The sequence below is a fragment of the Nanorana parkeri genome, unplaced genomic scaffold (assembly GCF_000935625.1).
Source record: "Nanorana parkeri isolate BGI_ZX_2015 unplaced genomic scaffold, ASM93562v1 scaffold62, whole genome shotgun sequence".
NCBI classification, from domain to species: domain Eukaryota; kingdom Metazoa; phylum Chordata; class Amphibia; order Anura; family Dicroglossidae; genus Nanorana; species Nanorana parkeri.
This window is the reverse complement of record NW_017306330.1, coordinates 2,513,624-2,534,068: the sequence shown is the minus strand read 5'-3', so window position 1 is coordinate 2,534,068 and position 20,445 is coordinate 2,513,624. Positions and strand designations below refer to the sequence as shown.

Genomic DNA, 20,445 nt, shown 5'->3' with positions numbered 1-20,445 from the left:
GTCAGGAGGGGCGCGGAGGGTGTCAGGAGGGGCGCGGAGGGTGTCAGGAGGGGCGCGGAGGGTGTCAGGAGGGGCGCAGCAGGGTCACTGTAATTGCTCAGTCTTATACAATCACATGAATTTCTAGTGATTGTGTAAGACTGAGCAATAGTTTGTTTTAGATGACAATACAAGCAGAGAGACAGAGGAGAGGGGTGGGGGCAGAGAGGAAAGGGGGGACGAAGACTACACAGTGCCATCTTACCTCCACAAACAGCGCTGCCGGGACTCCACAGACCGGCCGGGACTCCAACACGAGGCAAGCCCCGCCTACCAATGACAGGACGCTGCAAGGACGCTGCAGATGACTCATCGCTCCGGAGTCACAGAGAGATCACTCTGCTCTCTCTGAGACCCTGGAGCTAAGAGGCAGAGAGGAGAGAAGCAGCTCAGACGGCCACAGTTCCTCGCGGCCGCAAGGAACTGTGCCCGTCTGAGTGCGTGCAGACGGGACGGCAATACATGCCGGCGGAATCTCGGCAGGGAATGAGCGGCACTCTCCGGGGGGGGCCCTCTTCTTCCTCGCTGGGCCCCCCCCAATTGGCGGAACGCCAGGGCCCGGTCGCAATTGCGACCGCTGCGACCCTGGTAGTTCCACCAGTGCCTTGGGTCCATTAGGAGTCTAAGAAGGTCCCTCTTAGATGCTCTAATTCACTAAATAATGTACCCAAAAGTCTCACAACCAACGTAAAACAAAAATATGCATGTTCTAATATGCTGGGTGATGGCAACAATTACTGCAACGATGACCTGGAGCATCCAGTTAAATATTTAGGGCATGTGGCTTTTGCAACAAGATAGATTCACAAGACAGACAGAGTGTTCTACATCCTTACTTATGCAGTTCCATGGAAACCCAGTGTACAGCCAAGGCTTCTACCTGTCCATCATAAACAGTAGAAAGAAGTGTCTGCACATGGTTCTGGATAGAGTAAAAATCTCCTTTATTCATTCAAGGCATAAAACCAGACAAAGCAGTCCCACCAAAGCGTTTCATCCAAAAGAGGTCTTAAGCTGGCCATACACCTTACAATTATCTGCAGATTTTCTGTGGTCAGATGGAAAAGGTGCCACAGATTCCTCCATCTACACTTAACTGTGTGGATGGAGTAATCTCCACCTGGGCCAATCTGCTGCACTTTCTCCATCTGACCACAGAAAATCTGCAGATAATTGTAAGGTGTATGGGCAACTTTAATATGTGTGAACAAACATAGCTCATCTTTGCAATGTAGCTGGCAGAAACCTGCTTTTGGTTCTACAACTTATAACAGGAGCAAGGTTCCTCATAAAATATATATTGGACTCATAATTAAAAGGCAAGCAAGAAGAATTCAGAACAAACCACCACAGCAAGGCGAGTTTCTGAACGCATCTAAGTCAATGAAGCGTTTAATGAAAATCTTACTATTTTGCTTAAGGAAATGTTTGTTAGTAATTTGATGTCTTTGAAGTGATAACTACAATCACCCTGATATAATGCTGAAGGACCGATGTGCTGCATTGTGCGATAGGGCTTTCAAACTGATGGAATAGTAAGTGAATCAGACAGCAGAGACATCTAACATAATGGACACCTCATTCATCTTAATAACACAAAGCTTATAGAGACACGCAGTATCTCTTCTGGGAAGGCAACTCATTTTAATTCTTGAAGTCAAAAGTTAGTACTGGACTGATGAGATGTGGCCAGTCTTGAATGGATCACAAAATATTCAAATATGAAAATTTACTTTTATAAGCTAATGGAAGCAGGTCTCCGTAAAGTGCTTTTATGACCTAGTGATGTAAAGAGACTCAGCAGTGACAGTGACTATGCAGGAGGGTATCAGATGCCCAGTTATCACAGGCAGAGCTTGAACTAGATTTACGGATCAGGTCATATAGGGCTTCCTTAACCACTTGAAGTCCGCAGTGTTTACACCCCCTTCCTGGCCAGGCCATTTTTCAGTATTTAGCGCTGCGGTACTTTGACTGACATTTATTCAGTCATGCAAAGCTGCACTGAAATACATTTTATACCATTTTTTGGGGACACATAGAGCTTTCTTTTGGTGGCATTTAATCACCACTGTGGTTTTAATTTTTTACTATATTTTTTTTAATATATATATATTAATTGTTTCCTAATATAATGGGGGAAAAACTTATTTTTTCAACATTTTCAGTAATTTTTCTGAAATATAGTAAAAAATTAAAACCACAGTGGTGATTAAATGCCACCAAAAGAAATATATATATATATATACACACACACACACACACACACACACACACACCACTTCCGCATTCTGGCAGCGGAGAGGGGATCGGAGGGAGATCGTGTACCGATCTCCCTCTGATCCCGTGACAGAGGCACTATTCTGGTCCCGGGCTTGTACCGGGCACAGCGGAGCCCGGGACCGGCATGGGGGGGCCATGGGCCGGTAAGCTCATACAAGCGATCCGCCAGCTGCCCGTTTTTAAATTGTCTGCGTTTCCCACTCACGCGCGACTGTGTGGACGCTCAGATCTAGAGAGCTCCTGGCCGGACGTTTTTTTACAACGCCCGGCCGGTAGTTAAAGTAGAAATATAAGAGGTGGCGAGGCCTAGCTATGGCGGTGTGAGGACGCAACTTGCCTGAGCTCTGCTACCACCCAAGCATCTAGCAGTAGATCTTCTTCAATCTGCATACCTATGTCCAAGAAGGGTAAATCCTCGGGAACCGACGGGGGACGTAATATTAGAGACCTCCACCACTTTTTCGCTTCTCCTACTGGAATCACCGATCACTGCACTGGAACTTGAGGCCGCTCTGAAGCTTACCCAATAGGGTAAAGCACCGGGCCCAGATATCTTCACACTCCCCTACTACAAACGCTCTCTACACATTCTTTCCACCCCCTTTCTAGCAGCGCTCAACTCTCTCCCCCAGGGTCACCCACCACCTCCAGAATTTCTCATGGCGCATATAACAGTTATTCCCCAAGATGGTAAAGACCCCTCACTCTGCCCCAGCTACAGGCCAATTTCCCTCCTTAACGTCAACACCAAACTATTTGCCAAAATACTCTACCTCTGCCTTGTGCCCCACCTGGGGGAGCTCATACATCCAGACCAAAATCGGGGTTCATCCCTTCACGGGAGGCGAGGGACAACACCACACGGGCATTAGTACTCTTATCTACCGATGCAGAAAAGGCTTTCGACCGTGTCGACTGGGAGTTCCTCCGCTGTACTCTGGAGGCGGTGGGCGTGGGACCCCCACATGCGTTCCTGGATCAACGCCGTCTACTCTGCCCCATCGGCAAGGGTTCGAGTAAATGGCAATTTGTCATCCGCTTTCCCAATCACCAATGGTATCCGCCAGGGGTGCCCTCTCTCACCGCTTCTATTTGTATTGGCCCTGGAACCCTTTTTACGCACCATACGAGCCAACCCCAACATCCGTGGCATAGAGATGGGTCCCACACACCATAAAATTGCTGCATTTGCAGACAACCTCCTCTTTTTCCGGTCTTCTCCTGATATCTCAATCCCGATGCTCCTACGTGAATTTAAAGTTTACGGATCACTCTCAAATTTAAAAATGAACTCCACCAAATCGGAAGCTCTTCATATCTCCCTATCGGGACCCCGCCTCTGGAGAGTATTGCATAATTTCCCATTTAAATGGGCCCCTACCGCAATTAAATACCTGGGCATACACCTCCCTAAGGACCCGACTCTGGCCTACGCCCTGAACTTCCCCCCCGCTCCTGACTCGCATAGCCACAGACCTACAAGTATGGAACAAGAATACATTCTCCTGTATGGGCCGCTGTAATATCCTGAAACAAACTATTCTCCCTCGCTTACTTTACCCGCTTCAAGCCCTTACGGTCCACATTCCCCCCTCCTTCTTCCACAGACTACGCTCGTATTCACAGCATTTGTCTGGTCCCGGAAGCCGGCCAGACAGAGCTATGACATACTGAGGAGACCTAAACACCAAGGGGGGGTGGGGGGATGTCTCTACCAGATGTCCACCTATACTATATAGCCACACACCTGACCCGGATAATTGACTGGTGCCACAACCTCCCTTCCAAACTTTGGATTACCCTGGAACAATCCTACTCAGAAGTACCACTGGCCAACCTACCTTGGTGTACTTCGGCCCTACGCCCCCATCTCTGGACACACCCTACCATTGGCCCTACCCTGAAGATAGCTAGATCCGCATTCACTCGGGGACCCCTTTCCCCCCAACCCTCACCTCTCTTCCCTATACTCGACAATCCAGCTTTCTCCCCTGGTGTCGGCCCTCACACCTACTCAGTGTTGAGGGAACTGGGCAAGACCAAAGCCATGCACATCCTGGAGGACCAATCCTGGCCCTCTCACCACGTACTTGGCACCCACCTGGCCTATGGGCCCCTTGACTTTTGGTCAGCCATGCAACTGTCCCACTTCTTGCAATCAGCCCCCAACACGTGCAACCTAAACAGACCCCTCACCACCTTTGAGCAAATCTGCACCCAAGAAGGACCCCCAAGCCACACCCTCTCTTTCTGCAACCAGCTACTGATCCAACCCCCCACCCCACTGTGGTTTCTGACGAAATGGGAGGAGGATCTCCAAATTCACATTACTCCAGAGGATGCGGAGAAACTACTGTCAATATCCTACCGTTCGTCCATAAGTAACAGATACCAAGAATCGGGTTACAAGATAGTGTCCAGATGGTACTGCACTCCACAAACACTACACTCGCTATTCCCAGACACTCCCGACCTCTGTTGGCGCTGCCAGCAACCGTCGGCAGACATGCTACACATATTTTGGCCGTGCCTGGCTCTCAGGCAGTTCTGGGACCAGGTACTGGGACCAGTTCTGGCCCAGAGATTCACGGAGCACCAGGTGCCCCAGGACCCAGCCTTCTTCCTTCTACATCACAACTCCTTTTCCGACCCGCTCTTACAACCGCTCACTCCTCAAACACGTCGTCAATGCGGCACGGTCATGTATCCCTCCACTGTGGAAGAAACCTACACCGCCCCATATTGGCCCGGTCTTGGACCGCATACAAGACATCTACCTAATGGAAGACCTCACAAGCTCAATCAAAAATACCACCATACCCTTCACCCACACCTGGTTCCCCTGGATGGAATTCATCTTGTCTCCTGAATACCTCATACTGAGACAAGATCCTGAGAGGAATGTACTGCCATCCGTGGGATAAAAGAAGCTGATCTGTTTACCCTTCCCTACCATGGATCCTCCACTCCATTCTTTCCCACACCCCTCTCAACCTTCTCGCCATGCTACCCCTGACCCTTCCCTCCAACTTTGCTACCTCTCCCCCTTTTCTTTCCCTTTCACTACCCCCATCATTCTCTCCTCCCCCCGACCCCTTTTTCCCTAGGATACATCCGTCTCAATAAAAGCCAAGGATACCTCATAAGCTGTTGACAATACTTTTGGGATGTTACCTTTCTTACAGATTACCCCAGCCCCCCAACCCCTGCTAACCCCTACTGAATGTACTACCGAGACATTCCTCAGGGAAACCCTACGATGCCCTAATTTAAATCGACTTTGTTGTCCCATAATGCGAGGCAGAGCAATGCACACTACCAATGTAACTGTACTATTGACCTGCTGCCTTCTGTATGTACATTACTATGTGCGGACGTGTTTGACACTGTACTGCTAATCTTGTCATACCCCTGTGGAAATCGAACAAATTTTTCTTTTACAAATATCTGTTATCTATTTGTGAACTATGCAAAATCCTAAATAAAGAATTAAAAAAAGAAAAAAAAAAAGTAGAAATACAACACCCACCTCATATTAAAAAAAAATGTTCTGCAGTATTCAATTATAGGTGCATCTGCATTAATAGTTTTCCCTTAGTCCCCCTGCAAAGTCCCACAAAAACTGGTTGGGTCTGCCAGTAAAGTCCCCCTAATGCAGCTTCCTTTAAAACGTGTGACAATACTGCACTGCTCCAGAATTCAGACCAGAGTTGTCACTCTCTTGTAGGCTGTGCCTGCCTGCACAATAATGGGATGAAAAAAGGTTGCAGGCAGCATGGTTATCAGCATTGTCACTCTTGATTCATAAGACCATAGCTTGTCAATCAGCACCAAGCCACACCTACTGCCCAATACTTTCTGGATTGACAGCACTGCCTCTTTTGCTGAAACCCTCCCACTGCGAGCTGCAGTGTCTGTGATGTGAAGCATGCGAGACACAAATGAAGGAGGATATAGCTCAGCCAGGAAAAGTAAAGGGAGATTTCTGTTTACCTCATTAGTCCTGTGCATCAAATGGTAACTGGATTTGGTATTTGTTTAGAATGTCATACTGAAGGCTTTAGATGTGCTGTAAGGGGGTGGTAACAATTGCTTCAAGCCATTAGAAGTTTCTCATACTGTGTTAGCCACCATTAGAAACTGACTTATTTAAAACTGGTCAAGATGCAAGCTTTTGATTGGTTGCTTCATCATTGCATGGTACTGGCTCTGAAAGCCACATATATTTGTACAGAGAACTACAGATGCATTTAAATATATCTTCTTGAGATGCATGAGAGGGATTAGCTACTGAAAACCAAGATTGCAATAACACACCTTAATGCACGATACAGTGCAGCGCCATTTTGAATTTTGACATTTGGGCTGCACATCTCTGCAAGCTTGTTTAAATCCTTTAACAGTCGTAATGTGTAGGACACGTGACAGTCAAAGTTTAAAGTAGGCAAGGGTTAAAGCTGAACTCCAGGTTTACTTTTACTGATTTTTTAAACTTTTGTTTTCAGCTCCCTGCAAACTTGCATCTACACAACATAACTCTTTAACCCCTTCGTGACTGACGACGTACAGTGTACGTCGCCAGCATCGGGGCTGTTTAATAGCAACAGCTCTTTTGAGTCCACTTTATTTTCTGTCCGAATGACCTCCAACATTCATCATTTTGTCTTGATTTGTATTGTAACTGTAATGTCTTCCCTATATTCTAAAGTGCTGCACAAACTGATGGTGCTATATAAAGCCTGCATAATAATAATAAATAATAAGCGAGATAACGTGAACCAAAAGCATTAAGTTTTGTGCTTCCGATACAGACAGCCATACCTCAAAAAAACGACAGCATTAGGTTAAAGTATATATAAACCCAAAAACATAAATGATATTGCAGCTTACTAGTCTTTAGATGTAGTGATTGCATTCGGTTTATTGTTGGTCATTAGTTTCTGGTCAGTAACACGCTTTAGGCTTAATTCCAAAAGTGTCACTACTGTTTAAGCATTAACCTTTTTAATATAGGTGTTGAGGGCTAACATCTCTATGCAGAGAGTCCATTATCATGAAAAGTCCACTTTAAACAAAACTACAGATAGCACATCATTATATCAATGCTGCCACCTAGTGGAACATAACGGGAAATGAAATGCACAAAGTTTTAGAACGGTTTAGAATGGGCTTTTCTTGTGTCTTCTTTTAGAATGTCTGGGTACTTGACCTTGAACTTCAGTTACAGTACACTTTAGTTACAAGCTCTTCAATGTCAGTTTTTGAACTTTTGCCTTTTTTTGTTTTTGTTTGTTTACATTTCTTTTGTTACACATTTTATAGAGTCACATTTTACACTTAAGGCTCTGTTCACACCTAGGCGTATTGAATATGCGCGTTTCGTGACGTACGTTTTTACAGCGATTCACGGTAAAAAAAAAAGTGCGACAAACGCGCGTTTCTGAGGGCTCCTTGGCTGTATCTCAATGGAAACGCGTGACAAAAACGCCGCAAAGAAGCTCATGTACCTTTTCAGGCGTAGGCCGTTTTGTAGCGCGTTCACACGGCTCTCTGCCGTGACAGGGGATGGATTCCCCCCTCCGATCTGCCAGCGCAGGCTGGCGTAACGGACGGGGGAGGGGGCGGGTACAGCTGGCTCTGCCTCTAGATAGGCAGAGCCAGCTTTGCTCTGGATCTGGTCTGGAAAGCATCAAAAACGCATGCAAGTGCCTGAAAGTCCAAAACCGGCCCTAAACGCATCAAAAACGCGTCTAAAACGCGGCACAACCCACTACACTGCGTGTGCAGAAACCTGACCGGATCTGGTCTGCATTTGGTGTGAACAAGGCCTAAGGAGAACTATGGGGAAAACCCCTGACCCCATAGTTCTCCTTTAAAGTGACACTAAACTCAGAAGTTAAAGTGACATTAAAGTCATGTGTTTCCCCCCCATTCTAATTCTGCTTTTAATACTCACCTTATGTGATGCCTCTTGATAGAATCATCTTCTTCCTTCCACTTGTTTCCAGCAGTCCCTCCAGCACTGGTACCGGTCTCTGACCCAGTGCAGACTCCTCTGTCTTCCGTGTGCCACGGAGTCTGGCGTGCACGCTCACGGCTTTGTGCATTCACTTCCACTGAGTGTCATCTCCCCACCGGTTATATGGACTGCACATGCGCCCGCCCACATCATCCTCCTGAACAACCGTTTGGATCGGTGTTCTGCAGCCAAGCGCGTGAGGTGCAGACACAGGTAAGTATTTCCTATTTGGACACTTATTTTTTTAATTGTGGCATATATCTTCTGCTTTCTAAAGAAAAGAAAAAACATTATTTTAGATCTTAAAAATGCATTCAAGCCCCTAACTATTAACAATAATGTATCTTATTTGTGTATCACTCGGCTGTAGATCCTCAAATCATCTCTGAATTCATGCTGGTCCCTGCATAGTCCATGTGTGCTGTAAGGTAGCGACCACTCCAAGCTCGCTCCTCTGATGGACTACAATCTCAATACAAACTAGTAAACTAAGCATGAGATTGTAGCCCATCACAGGAGTGAGCTTGGAGCGGTGACTACGTTACAACATGCACAGGGATCATGGGGAACAGAAGTATCCACCCTCCAGAAGGAAGGACAGTGTCAGCACCAATTAGGCCCCATTCACACCGGGGCGACTGCGTTTCAGCGTGATTTCCGCACGATTTTTGGAAGGGCTTTTTTATGAGCGTTTCAGCACTGAAACGTGATTACAAACACGTTGACCAGTGCATTTCCATTGAAGTCTACATAGGAAACACGCTGAAAAAGTAGCTCAAGGAGCAGTTCTGGCAACAGGCGGATTGAAACGCGCGATTGAACGGGCCCCATAAGAATGAATGGTTTTTTAAATGTTGGTGTTTCAGCGCAGAAACATCCGTGTGACAAAAATGCCCTGGTGTGAACGGGGCCTCAGAGATGATTTGAGGATCTACAGCCGAGTGATATACAAATAAGATACATTTTTGTTAATAGTTAGGGGGAATGAATGTGTTTTTAAGATTTAATTCCCGAGTTTAGTGTCACTTTAATTTACAAATCCGCATGGTAACCAGTATATTGCAGCCTTCTACGGTAATACTAAATAAAAAGTTTTCTTTGAAACATTCTTTTTCTAGCATTTTTGTGAGCAGGCCTAAGCCCTCGTTCACACCTGAGCGTTTTGTAGCGCGTTATACGCTTGACGAACACTCTACAAAACGCTCAAACATGAAATTCCCATTGTTTTCAATGGTCTGGTTCACACCTCGGCGTATTTCCGCCCGACCCTAACGCGCTACAAAACAGCCCACGCCTGAAAAGGTACATGTACTACTTTAGGCCGTTTTTGTTGCGCGTTTCCATTGGGATACAGCCAAGTAGCCCTCGGAAACGCGTGTTTGTCGCACAATTTTTTACCGCAAATCGTGGTAAAAAAAACGCACGACAACCGTGCATATGCAATACGCCTAGGTGTGAACCAGGCCTAAGGGCTTGTTCACACCGAAGGCGTGTGCGTTCCAGAGTGGTAGCTGCTGGTACGCACCGCGATCGCCGAGAAACTCCTACCCCCCTCGCTTCTCTGAACATGGAAGGAAGCTCCTTACGCTGCAGCCAGGGAATTGCCCATTCCAGTTGTACATAACCAAAAGGGGGCAGGATGCAGTGACATCAATGACCTTATATGACCACATGGCTATATTTGGCCAATTACATTTACCTAATATGGCCATATAAGGTCAATGATGCCATCTACAGGGGCAAGGGATGTCCCAGCCCACAGACGATTGGCCCAAAGACTTCATCTTTGTTCGTTTGGGGAGCTCAGGCTCAGTCCGAAACTGAGGTCATACCTAGATGTCAGGGAGCTCTGAGGAAGGGGAAACTCCCCGAATACGCGTTCAACTGAGTCAGCTTGTTTCTGCTGGTCTAGCAGCATATTTGGATTGTTTTCTCTGACTGCTAGGAATCTGCATGTATCCTGAGATTTATGTCCAACACGCTTTTTATCCACCTCTTTTGTGAGTACCATTTATCACTTTTAATCTTTCTAAACAAATAAAAGGATTATTTGCACCAGGAAAGGCGCCCGGTGTTTCTTTTTTATGTTTTATGTAATTCCTCATCTGTAACGGGGCGGCCTGCCTGGAACACAAGATTCAATTTGTGGCTGAAGGAGATTCCTATCTGGCGCTGGTTTTGCTTTTTGTGGAAATACCTAGATGTCACCCTGTCACACGCACAGTGCTGACACATATTGGCCAGGTATGATCTTATGTTGTCACCATGATAAAATCCAGCCCATAGCAATGATGTGCAGCTGATACAGTGCATGTGAACAGGAAGTGGCTAAAAGAGGCTGGAGGAAATCAGCAGCACTGAGGTGCAAAAACGTTGGGGGGGTGAAAATGGAATGTTATATTAACCCCTTAGTGACAGGAGACACACACTGTACGCCCGTCACCAAGTGCCCAGATGACTGCTCACATACACTGTACGTCCCTGTCACTAAGTGCCCAAATGACTGCTCACATACACTGTACATCCCTGTCACTAAGCGCCCAAATGACTGCTCACATACACTGTACGTCCCCAAGCACCCAAATAACTGCTCCTATACACTGTACGTCCCCGTCACTAAGTGCCCAGATGACTGCTCACATACACTGTACGTCCCTGTCACTAAGTGCCCAGATGACTGCTTACATACACTGTACGTCCCCGTCACTAAGTGCCCAGATGACTGCTTACATACACTGTACGTCCCCGTCACTAAGTGCCCAAATGACTCCTCACATACACTGTACGTCCCCGTCACTAAGTGCCCAAATGACTGCTCACATACACTGTACGTCCCCGTCACCAAGTGCCCAGATGACTGCTCACATACACTGTACGTCCCCGTCACCAAGTGCCCAGATGACTGCTCACATACACTGTACGTCCCTGTCACCAAGTGCCCAGTTGACTACTCATGTACACTGTATGTGAGCAGCTATTTGGGCCTCTGTAATGTTGGTAAACACTGTGATCAATGGTTATGGTTCATAAATGGATGCCTCAGTATTGGGAGATCCATTTATGAAAGAATTAAGTTTTAACAGACACAAGGTCACTTTTAGCGATTGGGTGTCTGACCGTGATAGCAGTGCGGTGTGTACAGTACTTACTATCACTGTTTGACAGAGATCGGGATTTGAAAAACCCCAATGTGTACCGGCTTTTTGCTACATGTTTCTATGTTGAAAAATTGTTCCAGGCTTCTGATCGTTGTGGGAATGATCAGAAGCCTTTAGTGAGATCTGACCCTGAAATGCTGCAGGATCAGCATGTAAGTTTCAGTGTTACTAAGGTTATTATTGATTGTTCCTAAGATTGGAGCAGCCTAATAATAACCACAAATTTAATTATCAAGCAGTAATAGTGAGATCCATTCACAATGACTGCTTCATACAATGAGAAATGAATTAAATAAAAAAAAAAAGTGTACAAAATGTGAACACTAGTGTAGACATTTTTTTTAATCAATATTTTTTATACTATTATTTTTATATAAAATTAACCCTGTACAATGAAAAGCTGCAGATTTGTTTTTCACCCTAAGGGGTTAATTTCTTTTATTTCACCCTCTCATGACAGGCGATGTTCAAAGTATGTCGCGGTCACTAAGCGTGACATTTAGTGACCGCGACCTTGTATGCCAGGTGACCACTATTAGCTTTGAGAGAAATAAAATGTTAGCTTTTAATTTTAGGGCCTGTTCACATGAGATCAGGTCCTGATCAGCAGACGTGGAGCTGCTGATGCATTGCGTTTTTGGCTGCGTTTTGGATGCGTTCCAGCTGGAGTGGGGCTGTTAGTATGTTAGCTGCAGCGCAGTGCGTTTTTGATGCGTTTTTGACGCGTTTGCGTATCCGTTCCGTTTCCGGACCTGACAAAATGTGACATGCAGTATTTTTTCTGTCGTAAGATGAACGGACTGCGCACGTGAGAACTGGAGCCCATAAAACACATAGGGATACATTGGGTTGCATTTTGAGTGCAGCAGCATACGGAGCCGGTCAGCACACAAAACGGACGTCGTGTGAACAGGCCCTTAGGCCGAGAGGTTCCAAATATTTCTGAAATCCTAGGGATGCGAGGTGTTTCCAAATAAAGGACAAATAAATGAATTGATTTTAATGTATTGTTTTTTTTTTAGCTGTTCTAAGGAAGAGAGCACCCCCCTGAAATGATGGCAGATAGCAAAGAAGCTAATGCTTCCTTTGCTATCTGCTGTTTTTTAGTGTTCTGCCGTGAGGAAAAAAAAAACCAGCATAGGAACTAATGGCTAGATTGCTATTGGCTATTTCAATTTGTAATATCCAATAGCAAGCTGGCTATTGTACCCGCCCTCTGCTGTTGTCATTCAGCAGAGGTGGACCTGATGGAGAACGTCAGGTCCACCTCTGCTGATTGACAGCAGCAGTGGGCGGGTGCAATAGCTAGATTGCTATTGCACATTGAAATAGCCAATAGCAATCTAGCTATTAGTTCCTAAGCCGTTTTTTTTTTTCTGACTGACGGCGACCCCCATGTCAGAAAAAAAAACAGCACGGAAAAGTTTACTCTGCTAGATCAAGCAGAGTAAACCTTTCAGAGAGAAAATGTTTCTCTCCCGGGTGTCCAGGAGCCGCTTATAGCGGGAGGCTCCTGGAACATCCAGGAGAGTTGAGAGGTCGGCTTACCTGAGCTAACTGAAGAGAAAAGCTGATTAGTTGCCATGGGCAACTGCTCCAGATTCTGTCTGCTCCAGTTCTGATAAATTCCCCCCAATATATAATAATTATATGCACATAGTAAGAAAGTATATTACTGCCGTGGAAGAATCACACATAGGGTTGCCACCTGTCCAGGATTCACCCGGACAGTCTGGGTTTTGAATGCTTTGTCCGGGTTTCATGGCAGCTGAGACACGGACACAAGATGTCAGACAGACAGGGGCAACCCAAATTATGATAGGGGCTACTGCCCCGACCCCCCCCCACTGAGATTAGCCTTGACTGTGATATTTTCATATGAATAAGCTGCGACTCATTCTCCCCAAAAAAATTTAGTGCGTCCCTAGAGTGTTCGGGTTTCGCTGAAAGAAAAAGGTGGCAACCCTAATCACACAGCAAAAGTGTAAAAAGTGCACCAGTCATGAATGAATGGAAACTGAATACAAGCTCAGTCATGAAGAGGTTAAGCAGAATGCCAATTGTGTTTTAGTAAACAATGTCATCGTGGGGGAATGTTACATTTACTTTAATATAAGCTCATGCCAAGTCTACACAACCTACACAGGCGACAACTGCCTATCACTTCAAGCCGTCCGCTATTGGACAGATAATAGTCACGTGACAAAGTTTGCCTTCACCGTTCGGTGTTGCACCGTCTTTTGTTGCTTCTTGCACAGACTAGAGGCCATTTCACAATGACAGCGAAAAACTCAGAGATCTTACCCTAAGCCCGCAGCATGCTCCCCCCGTCCTCAGGAGAGCCTTCCGGCCCAGCAAAGTCACCAACGCCGCCATCAGCCAGATATTCAGAACAGAGGTGATTCAAAGGCACAAAACTTTATTCACACTGACGTTATCCCTCATAAAACTTTACTCCTGCTCAGTTCGCCAAAAAAAAAAGTCTCAGTTCGGTCATGTGACACGTTCCCGGTTTATGATTGAAGGAGTGCGGTGGAGTCGCTGGCCGCCTGCGGTCTGTGGTCTGCACGGGGGTGTAATTTTATTGGTTAATTTTCCACACGTGAACTGAGCTCGGAGCTGGTATGGTTTTTTTGGGAGAACTACAACACCCAGCATGCATTTTTTTCCAAATGGCTGACCAGTTACAGTACACTGGAATTGCTCTTAAAGGACAACTTCCATTTTCTATTAAGTTGCCCAAACCCCATCGTCAGGACAAAGCCCACGACCACCCAAGACAAGAAAGACAAAGTGGCACCTCCTTCTCCTCGCCATCAGCTGTGAGCACATAGGTTGCTGGCCCTGCACTTTTTGCACTCCCTCCTTGCTGCTGAAATGCCTTAGGCAGCTGCCTCTTTTGCCTACCCCGTGGCCTGGCCCAGCCCCACTCTCCACAGTGGAAGCCACCTACCTATACCCACCTATACTTACCTTGAGGGCCCCATGAACAGCTTTTGGGCTTGTGTTGTTGGAATTAGGTTGAAACGCTTCTGAGATCATTCAGAAATTCATTGACATATGCAATTGACATGCATTGGCCTCCGTCTGACCTGTATTTGATCTGTTCACACTGACAGCTAGCTGCATCTGTGGAGTTCCCTGTGCATGCATCTCTCTCTGCCATGTAGCACTGGAATATACACCCAATAGAGGCTGATCTGTAGGGAGAACAGACTTCAAAATGGTGGCATCTGGCAAAAAGGCAGCATGGGCTTGTTCATGCCAGAACATGCTTTGGAATACATCTCATGACCTATCCTATAATGCATGTCACCCCAATGCACGGTAGACGGTAATGCTCTGCAGATGTGTGTTGCAGTGCTTTGTGAATTGCACCCCTTGTTAAAGAGCACCACAACACCAAGAAATATATATTTATGCCACGGAATCCACAAAACTGGACAAGGTGCAAAAACTGGACTGGCCAGATGAAAATCAGACAGAAGTGACCCTAATGTCACAGGCAGTAAAGAGGAAGATAACCTCTTGTGTGTAGGGTTGCCACCTTTTCTTCAAGTGAAATCTAAACACCTAGCGCCGTGCACATACATTTTTCACAGCGTTCAGTGGCAGTTTGCTAACTCAGCACTTGCAGCAGCTGAGCAACTGAACGCGCCTCTGGCAACTAGTGATGGCAGTGAGCTGGGCAGGATCACGGGCAGAGCCACTGACAGTCTTTACACATGCGCGTTATTGTACGTTACATTACAGTAGACCATTTCTTTTTATAAAGGCCCCGGCATGGACAAAAGAAGTATCCGCACTATTTTTCTGAATGCAGTGCAGCACAATGCATGGTAGAGGCATTCAAAATGAAAACTGAATAGCACAGCAACACACCAAGGAGATATGTTACCGCAACACATAGATGTAAATGGGTAAAGTTGCGGCAACACATACATGTGAATGGGCCCTGCATATTGTGACTGTCATTTCCAAATATCATTGGATTCAGCTGAGAATCGTTGTCACTTCTTTGATAATGAGGAATTGTTTAGAAATAAAGGTCTTCAAGTAATACAATGTGATGGGATTGTGAAGGGCCCATTCACACTGCACGCACACATTCATGGCCTTCTGTTCCAGTGCAGTGCGATCTGAAAAAATGCAACATGCACAATTTTTTCAGATCGCAGTGCACTAGAATGGAGGGCATTCCCGCACCTCGCGTTCTGGTATGGGCGATCGCACTGCAGGTGTGGGTGTCTGCAGTGCCTTTGACATGAATGGCAACAACACGACCCCTCCAATCCCAGAACGTGGCCCAACTTCATGTATGCAATCCAGTGCGTTCCTGGCGCGAACTGCACCGGGATGCACTGGATATGGTGTGACTACTGGTGTGTCCACTATTTTCATACATGTGATCCCTGGAGCTCAGAAGCAACGTAGAAACGTCTCACATACATCACAGTTATTCTGGTGTTCACAAATACAAATATTAGTGCTTAACATATATTTTCGCAGGGCATGTTTAAAAATCCAACTGGAGTTTTCATTTATTCATTCTCCAATCATGGGGGAAAATGCATGTAATGGCAGCTATATAGCAGGCGCTGTTGCAGCTGTGGTCACTAGGTGGCGCTGTTGCCTCATATTCCTGGAGAGCAGAGTGAGCCGTGTACACATGGAAGGCTGCTCCGTGACGTCATGATTTCGCGCCATCATATACAGAGGAGAAGGCAGGCAGCAGAGCAATGTGGAGATTGGAGAGGGAGAGTGGAGGAGGTAAATAATGGTAGATGCAAATAATGGAAGATGCAGCATGCTGTTACACAGACCAGTGACAACGCTTGTTAAGAATCGTTGATGTGCAGCAGAGTTATTACACCTGTGACGTTTGTAGAACTACATTACATGAAGTGTATCTGTCATGCACAGTTGAGCTTCCTGTTTTGTGGGTGCAATTCGTTTTCTAGTGACAGGAGTGTGCCATGGCCCTTAGTGAATTGGGAGATAATATTAGTACACCTGAAAGAAGATATCTGCTAGGATTCTGCATGTGCCACAGGTACACTTTAATCACGGTGTTCTTGTTTACTGCAGTTAGGGATATTCTGATAATTAAAGTGGACCTCTGAACATTTAATGCTCTTCCCTCATCCCAAGAAGTGCCCCTATGGTATAAAAAAAATAAAACATGTATGCTGGGAGGAGGGCACAGCAAGCAGTGGGTGAGTGCAATAGCCAGCCTGCTATTGTAATTTGAAATGGCCAATAGCAGGCTGGCTCTTGCACACACCCACTACCTGCTGTATTTACATTCAGGGCTTGTTCACACTGAATGTGGTGCGTTCCAGAGCTGTAGCTGCTGAAACGCACTGCAATCCCTCACTAAACTTCCCTGTGCGTTCTGGGTCGGGAGGGGGCGTGGCAGTGCATTGAATTCAATGGCACTGCTTCCCCGCCCGCAGTACGATCAGACGCGTGGCAAAACTTTGCCCTGCATTCTGTTCCACTGCAAACGAAAACAATAGATCAAGCCCCGCCCCAGAATGCAGGGAGAAGTTTTGTGCGGGAAATAGATAACCAGCTGCACTCCTTACAGGAACAATAGTTAACCTGCAGAAGCAGGTGGGTGCTTGTAGCGACCACGGACGGCACCGTGTACAACACAAGAGTAGCCAAAAATGTCACCAGCACACCAATGAGTAATTCAGCAAAAGTCCATTGAATGACACATTGCCATTCAGTTACAAGCGCTTTCGGGGTCTCAAGGGTACCCCTTCATCAGGCTCAGAATGACACAGTCTCAGAACACCATCACCTTTAAATAGATATACAAATAAGTGTAAAAAACATTAAATATAAATACTAGATAGTTGTGAACCAAATATGTAAATAAATTAGTCATATATGTGCCATAAAGTGAAAGTACAGTTGTGAATAATAAATTAATTGTAAAGATGGGTCACTCTGACGCTCACAATATTGGGCTAGAAAACAGTAATTTAAAAAATCTAGCAAGTTTTAAAATAAAACCACATCTACTGTGTAGATGGGTAGAGCCAGCTCTCAGTCACGCAGCTGGGCGGATCCCGGCTACAGCTCGTGGTATACTGAGCTTAGGGTGACGGGAGGACGCTAGTTTGTGTCCACCCGTTACCCTAAGGAGAACTATGGGGAAAAGCCTTAACCCCATAGTTCTCCTTTAAGCTATTCAAGCTCCATGTGCTTACAATACAATTAATATCTATATTTCATTAAACAAATTGGTATTTTTTTGTGTTTTGGGGCATTTAATTAAATTTGTCACTAAATTTTGGGGTTTAATAAGGAGTTGCGCTAATATTGCGCAACATAAAAATTTGCAACTACCACCATTATATTGTATAGGGTCTTGGCATCCAGAAAATATATAATGTGTGGGGGTTTTAAGTCATTTTCAAGCCTAAAATGTGGAATATAACATGGGTGCAAAAAAAATGAAAAAGACCTCAGTCATGAATGGGTTAATGGCACCCCAAAACGCGCTTTCCAAGTGTGATCATCCACCAACTGGAACACATGGTACCGCAATAACGTGCATTCCAGCACTGCACGAATACAAAAAACTGTGCATGCAGTTTTATTCTGAAGTAAATTTATGTTTGTAACACTGCATTTGTGTATTTTATTTTAAATTGATGCTATGAATTTAATGTTTTTTTTATCCGATTAATCGACAAAATAATCGGCCAACTGATTGATTAGTTGCAGCCCTAGCTGCTTAGTCCTGGGGTATAAGCCCTGACTGCATGGTGACGCACCCCCTAGGGGAGTGTGTAAGCGACACGCTGGGCTCACAGCAAATGGGCAGAATGACATGACTGTTGTTCTTCCCGCTGGCACAGGATCCAGGAGAACATAAAACATATGAAATGTTTAATCTGAGAAAATAGACAATTTTAAGAAAAAAATAAAGTCATTTTGAAATTGATGGCCACAACATGTCTCAAAATGTTGGGACAGGGCCATATTTACCACGGTGTAGCATCCCCTCTTCTTTTAACAACACTCTGTAAATGTCTGGGAACTGAGGAGACCAGTTGCTGGAGTTTTGGGAGAGGAATGTTGTCCCATTCTTGCCTGATATAGGATCCTAACTGCTGAACAGTCCTGAGTCTTCTTTGTTGTATTTTTAGTTTCAAGATGTGCCAGATATTTTTAATTGGTGAAAGGTCTGGAATGCACGCAGGCCAGTTAAGCACCCAGACTTTATCCAATCCTCTTCCTGGCCAGCAACCTGAGAGATGATTGGCTCCTCCTTCAACAGGAAACACAATAAAAAAATAGTTAAATACCCTCCCACCCCATCATACCTCAGTTTCTTTGTGTTTCCTACCGTCCAGGAACCTCGTCACGTTTGTTTTTTTGCTCCTGACCGCTCGTCCTTGTGGTCGCGGATCTGTGTTCAGGTCCTCTTCATGGCCGGTCACCTTGCTGTGTAGGCAGGGGGATTTCCCTTTCTCCAATTCCAGGGCTTCTTCGTCCACGCAGACTCTGGGGTGGAAGAGCCCTGAAGTTCCCCGGCCATTGCACCCTGTTCGGGTCAGCTCTAACAGCCGTTGAGGTGCCTGCACGCCGTGGACTGGCGGGAGCTGGCGTGTGGAACGCAAGGGGAGGCGTGTCTGCCTTCCAGCACTTCGGTGGTGACGTCACTTCCGGCGGCTGCGCCTCTCTGCAGATACACGCCGGGGACGCCGCTCGTGGCTGAGCAGGAACAGTTTTTGGGGGAAATAGTAGGCGCTGCAATCCAAATGGAGGATGAAAGCAGGCCGACTGCTGATTCCAGGGCCAAGGGTGCGGTGAGTCCTGCATTTTTGTTCTATGGGAGCCAGCTTGGTGGTGGAGGGACTTTGTGGATTGCTTGTGGGCATGTATTGAGGTTGATTTCTCTCTATTTGCTTAGGATGCTTCTCCTGCTGAGAAAGCCACATCCCTGGGTTCTGTTCCACCGGCTGCCCCAGCTTCTAAACAGTTACTACGGTAACTGCAACGTTAAACTCCCTCCTGATTATGTTAAAAACTTTTGTGAGGTCTGTTTGCATAAGTTTTTAGTGGCTGAATCCTCCATTTTGATGAAGATTTTTTTTGATTCCATGAAGTCGGAATTACTCACGACAATGCAGTCACTTAACCAGTTGACATCCGGGGTGTTAAACCCCCTTCCCATCCAGGCCATTTTTCAGTATTCATTCGTTGCTGAGGTGGTACCTGCTTCCACTGTGTCCTTGGAGGGATCGGAGTTGCCCGGTCCATCAGGGTTACAGTCGGGAGGGGTGTCCCAGGCCCAGGTGTCTAAAAAGGCTGATCTTTCCTTTGAAGGTGCTGGTAATATTAAAGATCAAATGGATAGGAAGGCAGAGGCTTTGCTCCATAGGGCCTGGGATGCTAATGCAGCCTCATTAGCGCCAGCCATGGCAGCCACTTGCGTGGCGCGCAATATGGATCTTTGGTTGGAACTCTGGGCAATAGTGACCACAACGCGATCACTTTCAGTATTGATCATAGGAAAAGCAAGAGGGCTGGTAGGACAAAAACCCTCAACTTCAGAAGGGCCAACTTTGATAGACTGCGCCACCAAGTGGGGGACATCAAATGGGAAAATGTATTTCAAAATCTAAACACGGACCAAAAGTGGGAATGTTTTAAAAACACGTTACATATTGCAATTGCCAAATGTATACCATTGGGTAATAAAAGTAAAAGATCAAAAACAAAACCTGTATGGCTGAATAAAACTGTAAAGCATCACATAAAGGAAAAGCGAAAGGCTTTCATAAAATATAAGATAGAGGGGACGGCATTGGCGTTCCACAACTATAAAGAAAGCAATAAAAGATGCAAACTAGAAATACGGACGGCTAAAATAGAATGCGAAAGACATATTGCCATAGAAAGTAAAAAAAAAACCAACATTTT

General features: G+C 45.8%; 2 protein-coding genes across 2 annotated transcripts in view; one reads left to right on the top strand and one right to left on the bottom strand.

The window, feature by feature from the left end:
* The window catches only part of DECR1 (2,4-dienoyl-CoA reductase 1, mitochondrial), a 52,809-nt gene extending 38,865 nt beyond the window's left edge, over positions 1-13,944 (bottom strand). The window contains exon 1 of the mRNA XM_018576278.1: positions 13,804-13,944. Within this exon, the coding sequence (XP_018431780.1) occupies positions 13,804-13,875 (72 nt within the window). The 5' untranslated portion in view covers positions 13,876-13,944. The remainder of the gene's footprint in view (positions 1-13,803) is intronic.
* Positions 13,945-16,176: 2,232 nt separating this feature from the next.
* The window catches only part of NBN (nibrin), a 56,029-nt gene continuing 51,760 nt past the window's right edge, over positions 16,177-20,445 (top strand). The window contains exon 1 of the mRNA XM_018576273.1: positions 16,177-16,269. Within this exon, the coding sequence (XP_018431775.1) occupies positions 16,239-16,269 (31 nt within the window). The 5' untranslated portion in view covers positions 16,177-16,238. The remainder of the gene's footprint in view (positions 16,270-20,445) is intronic.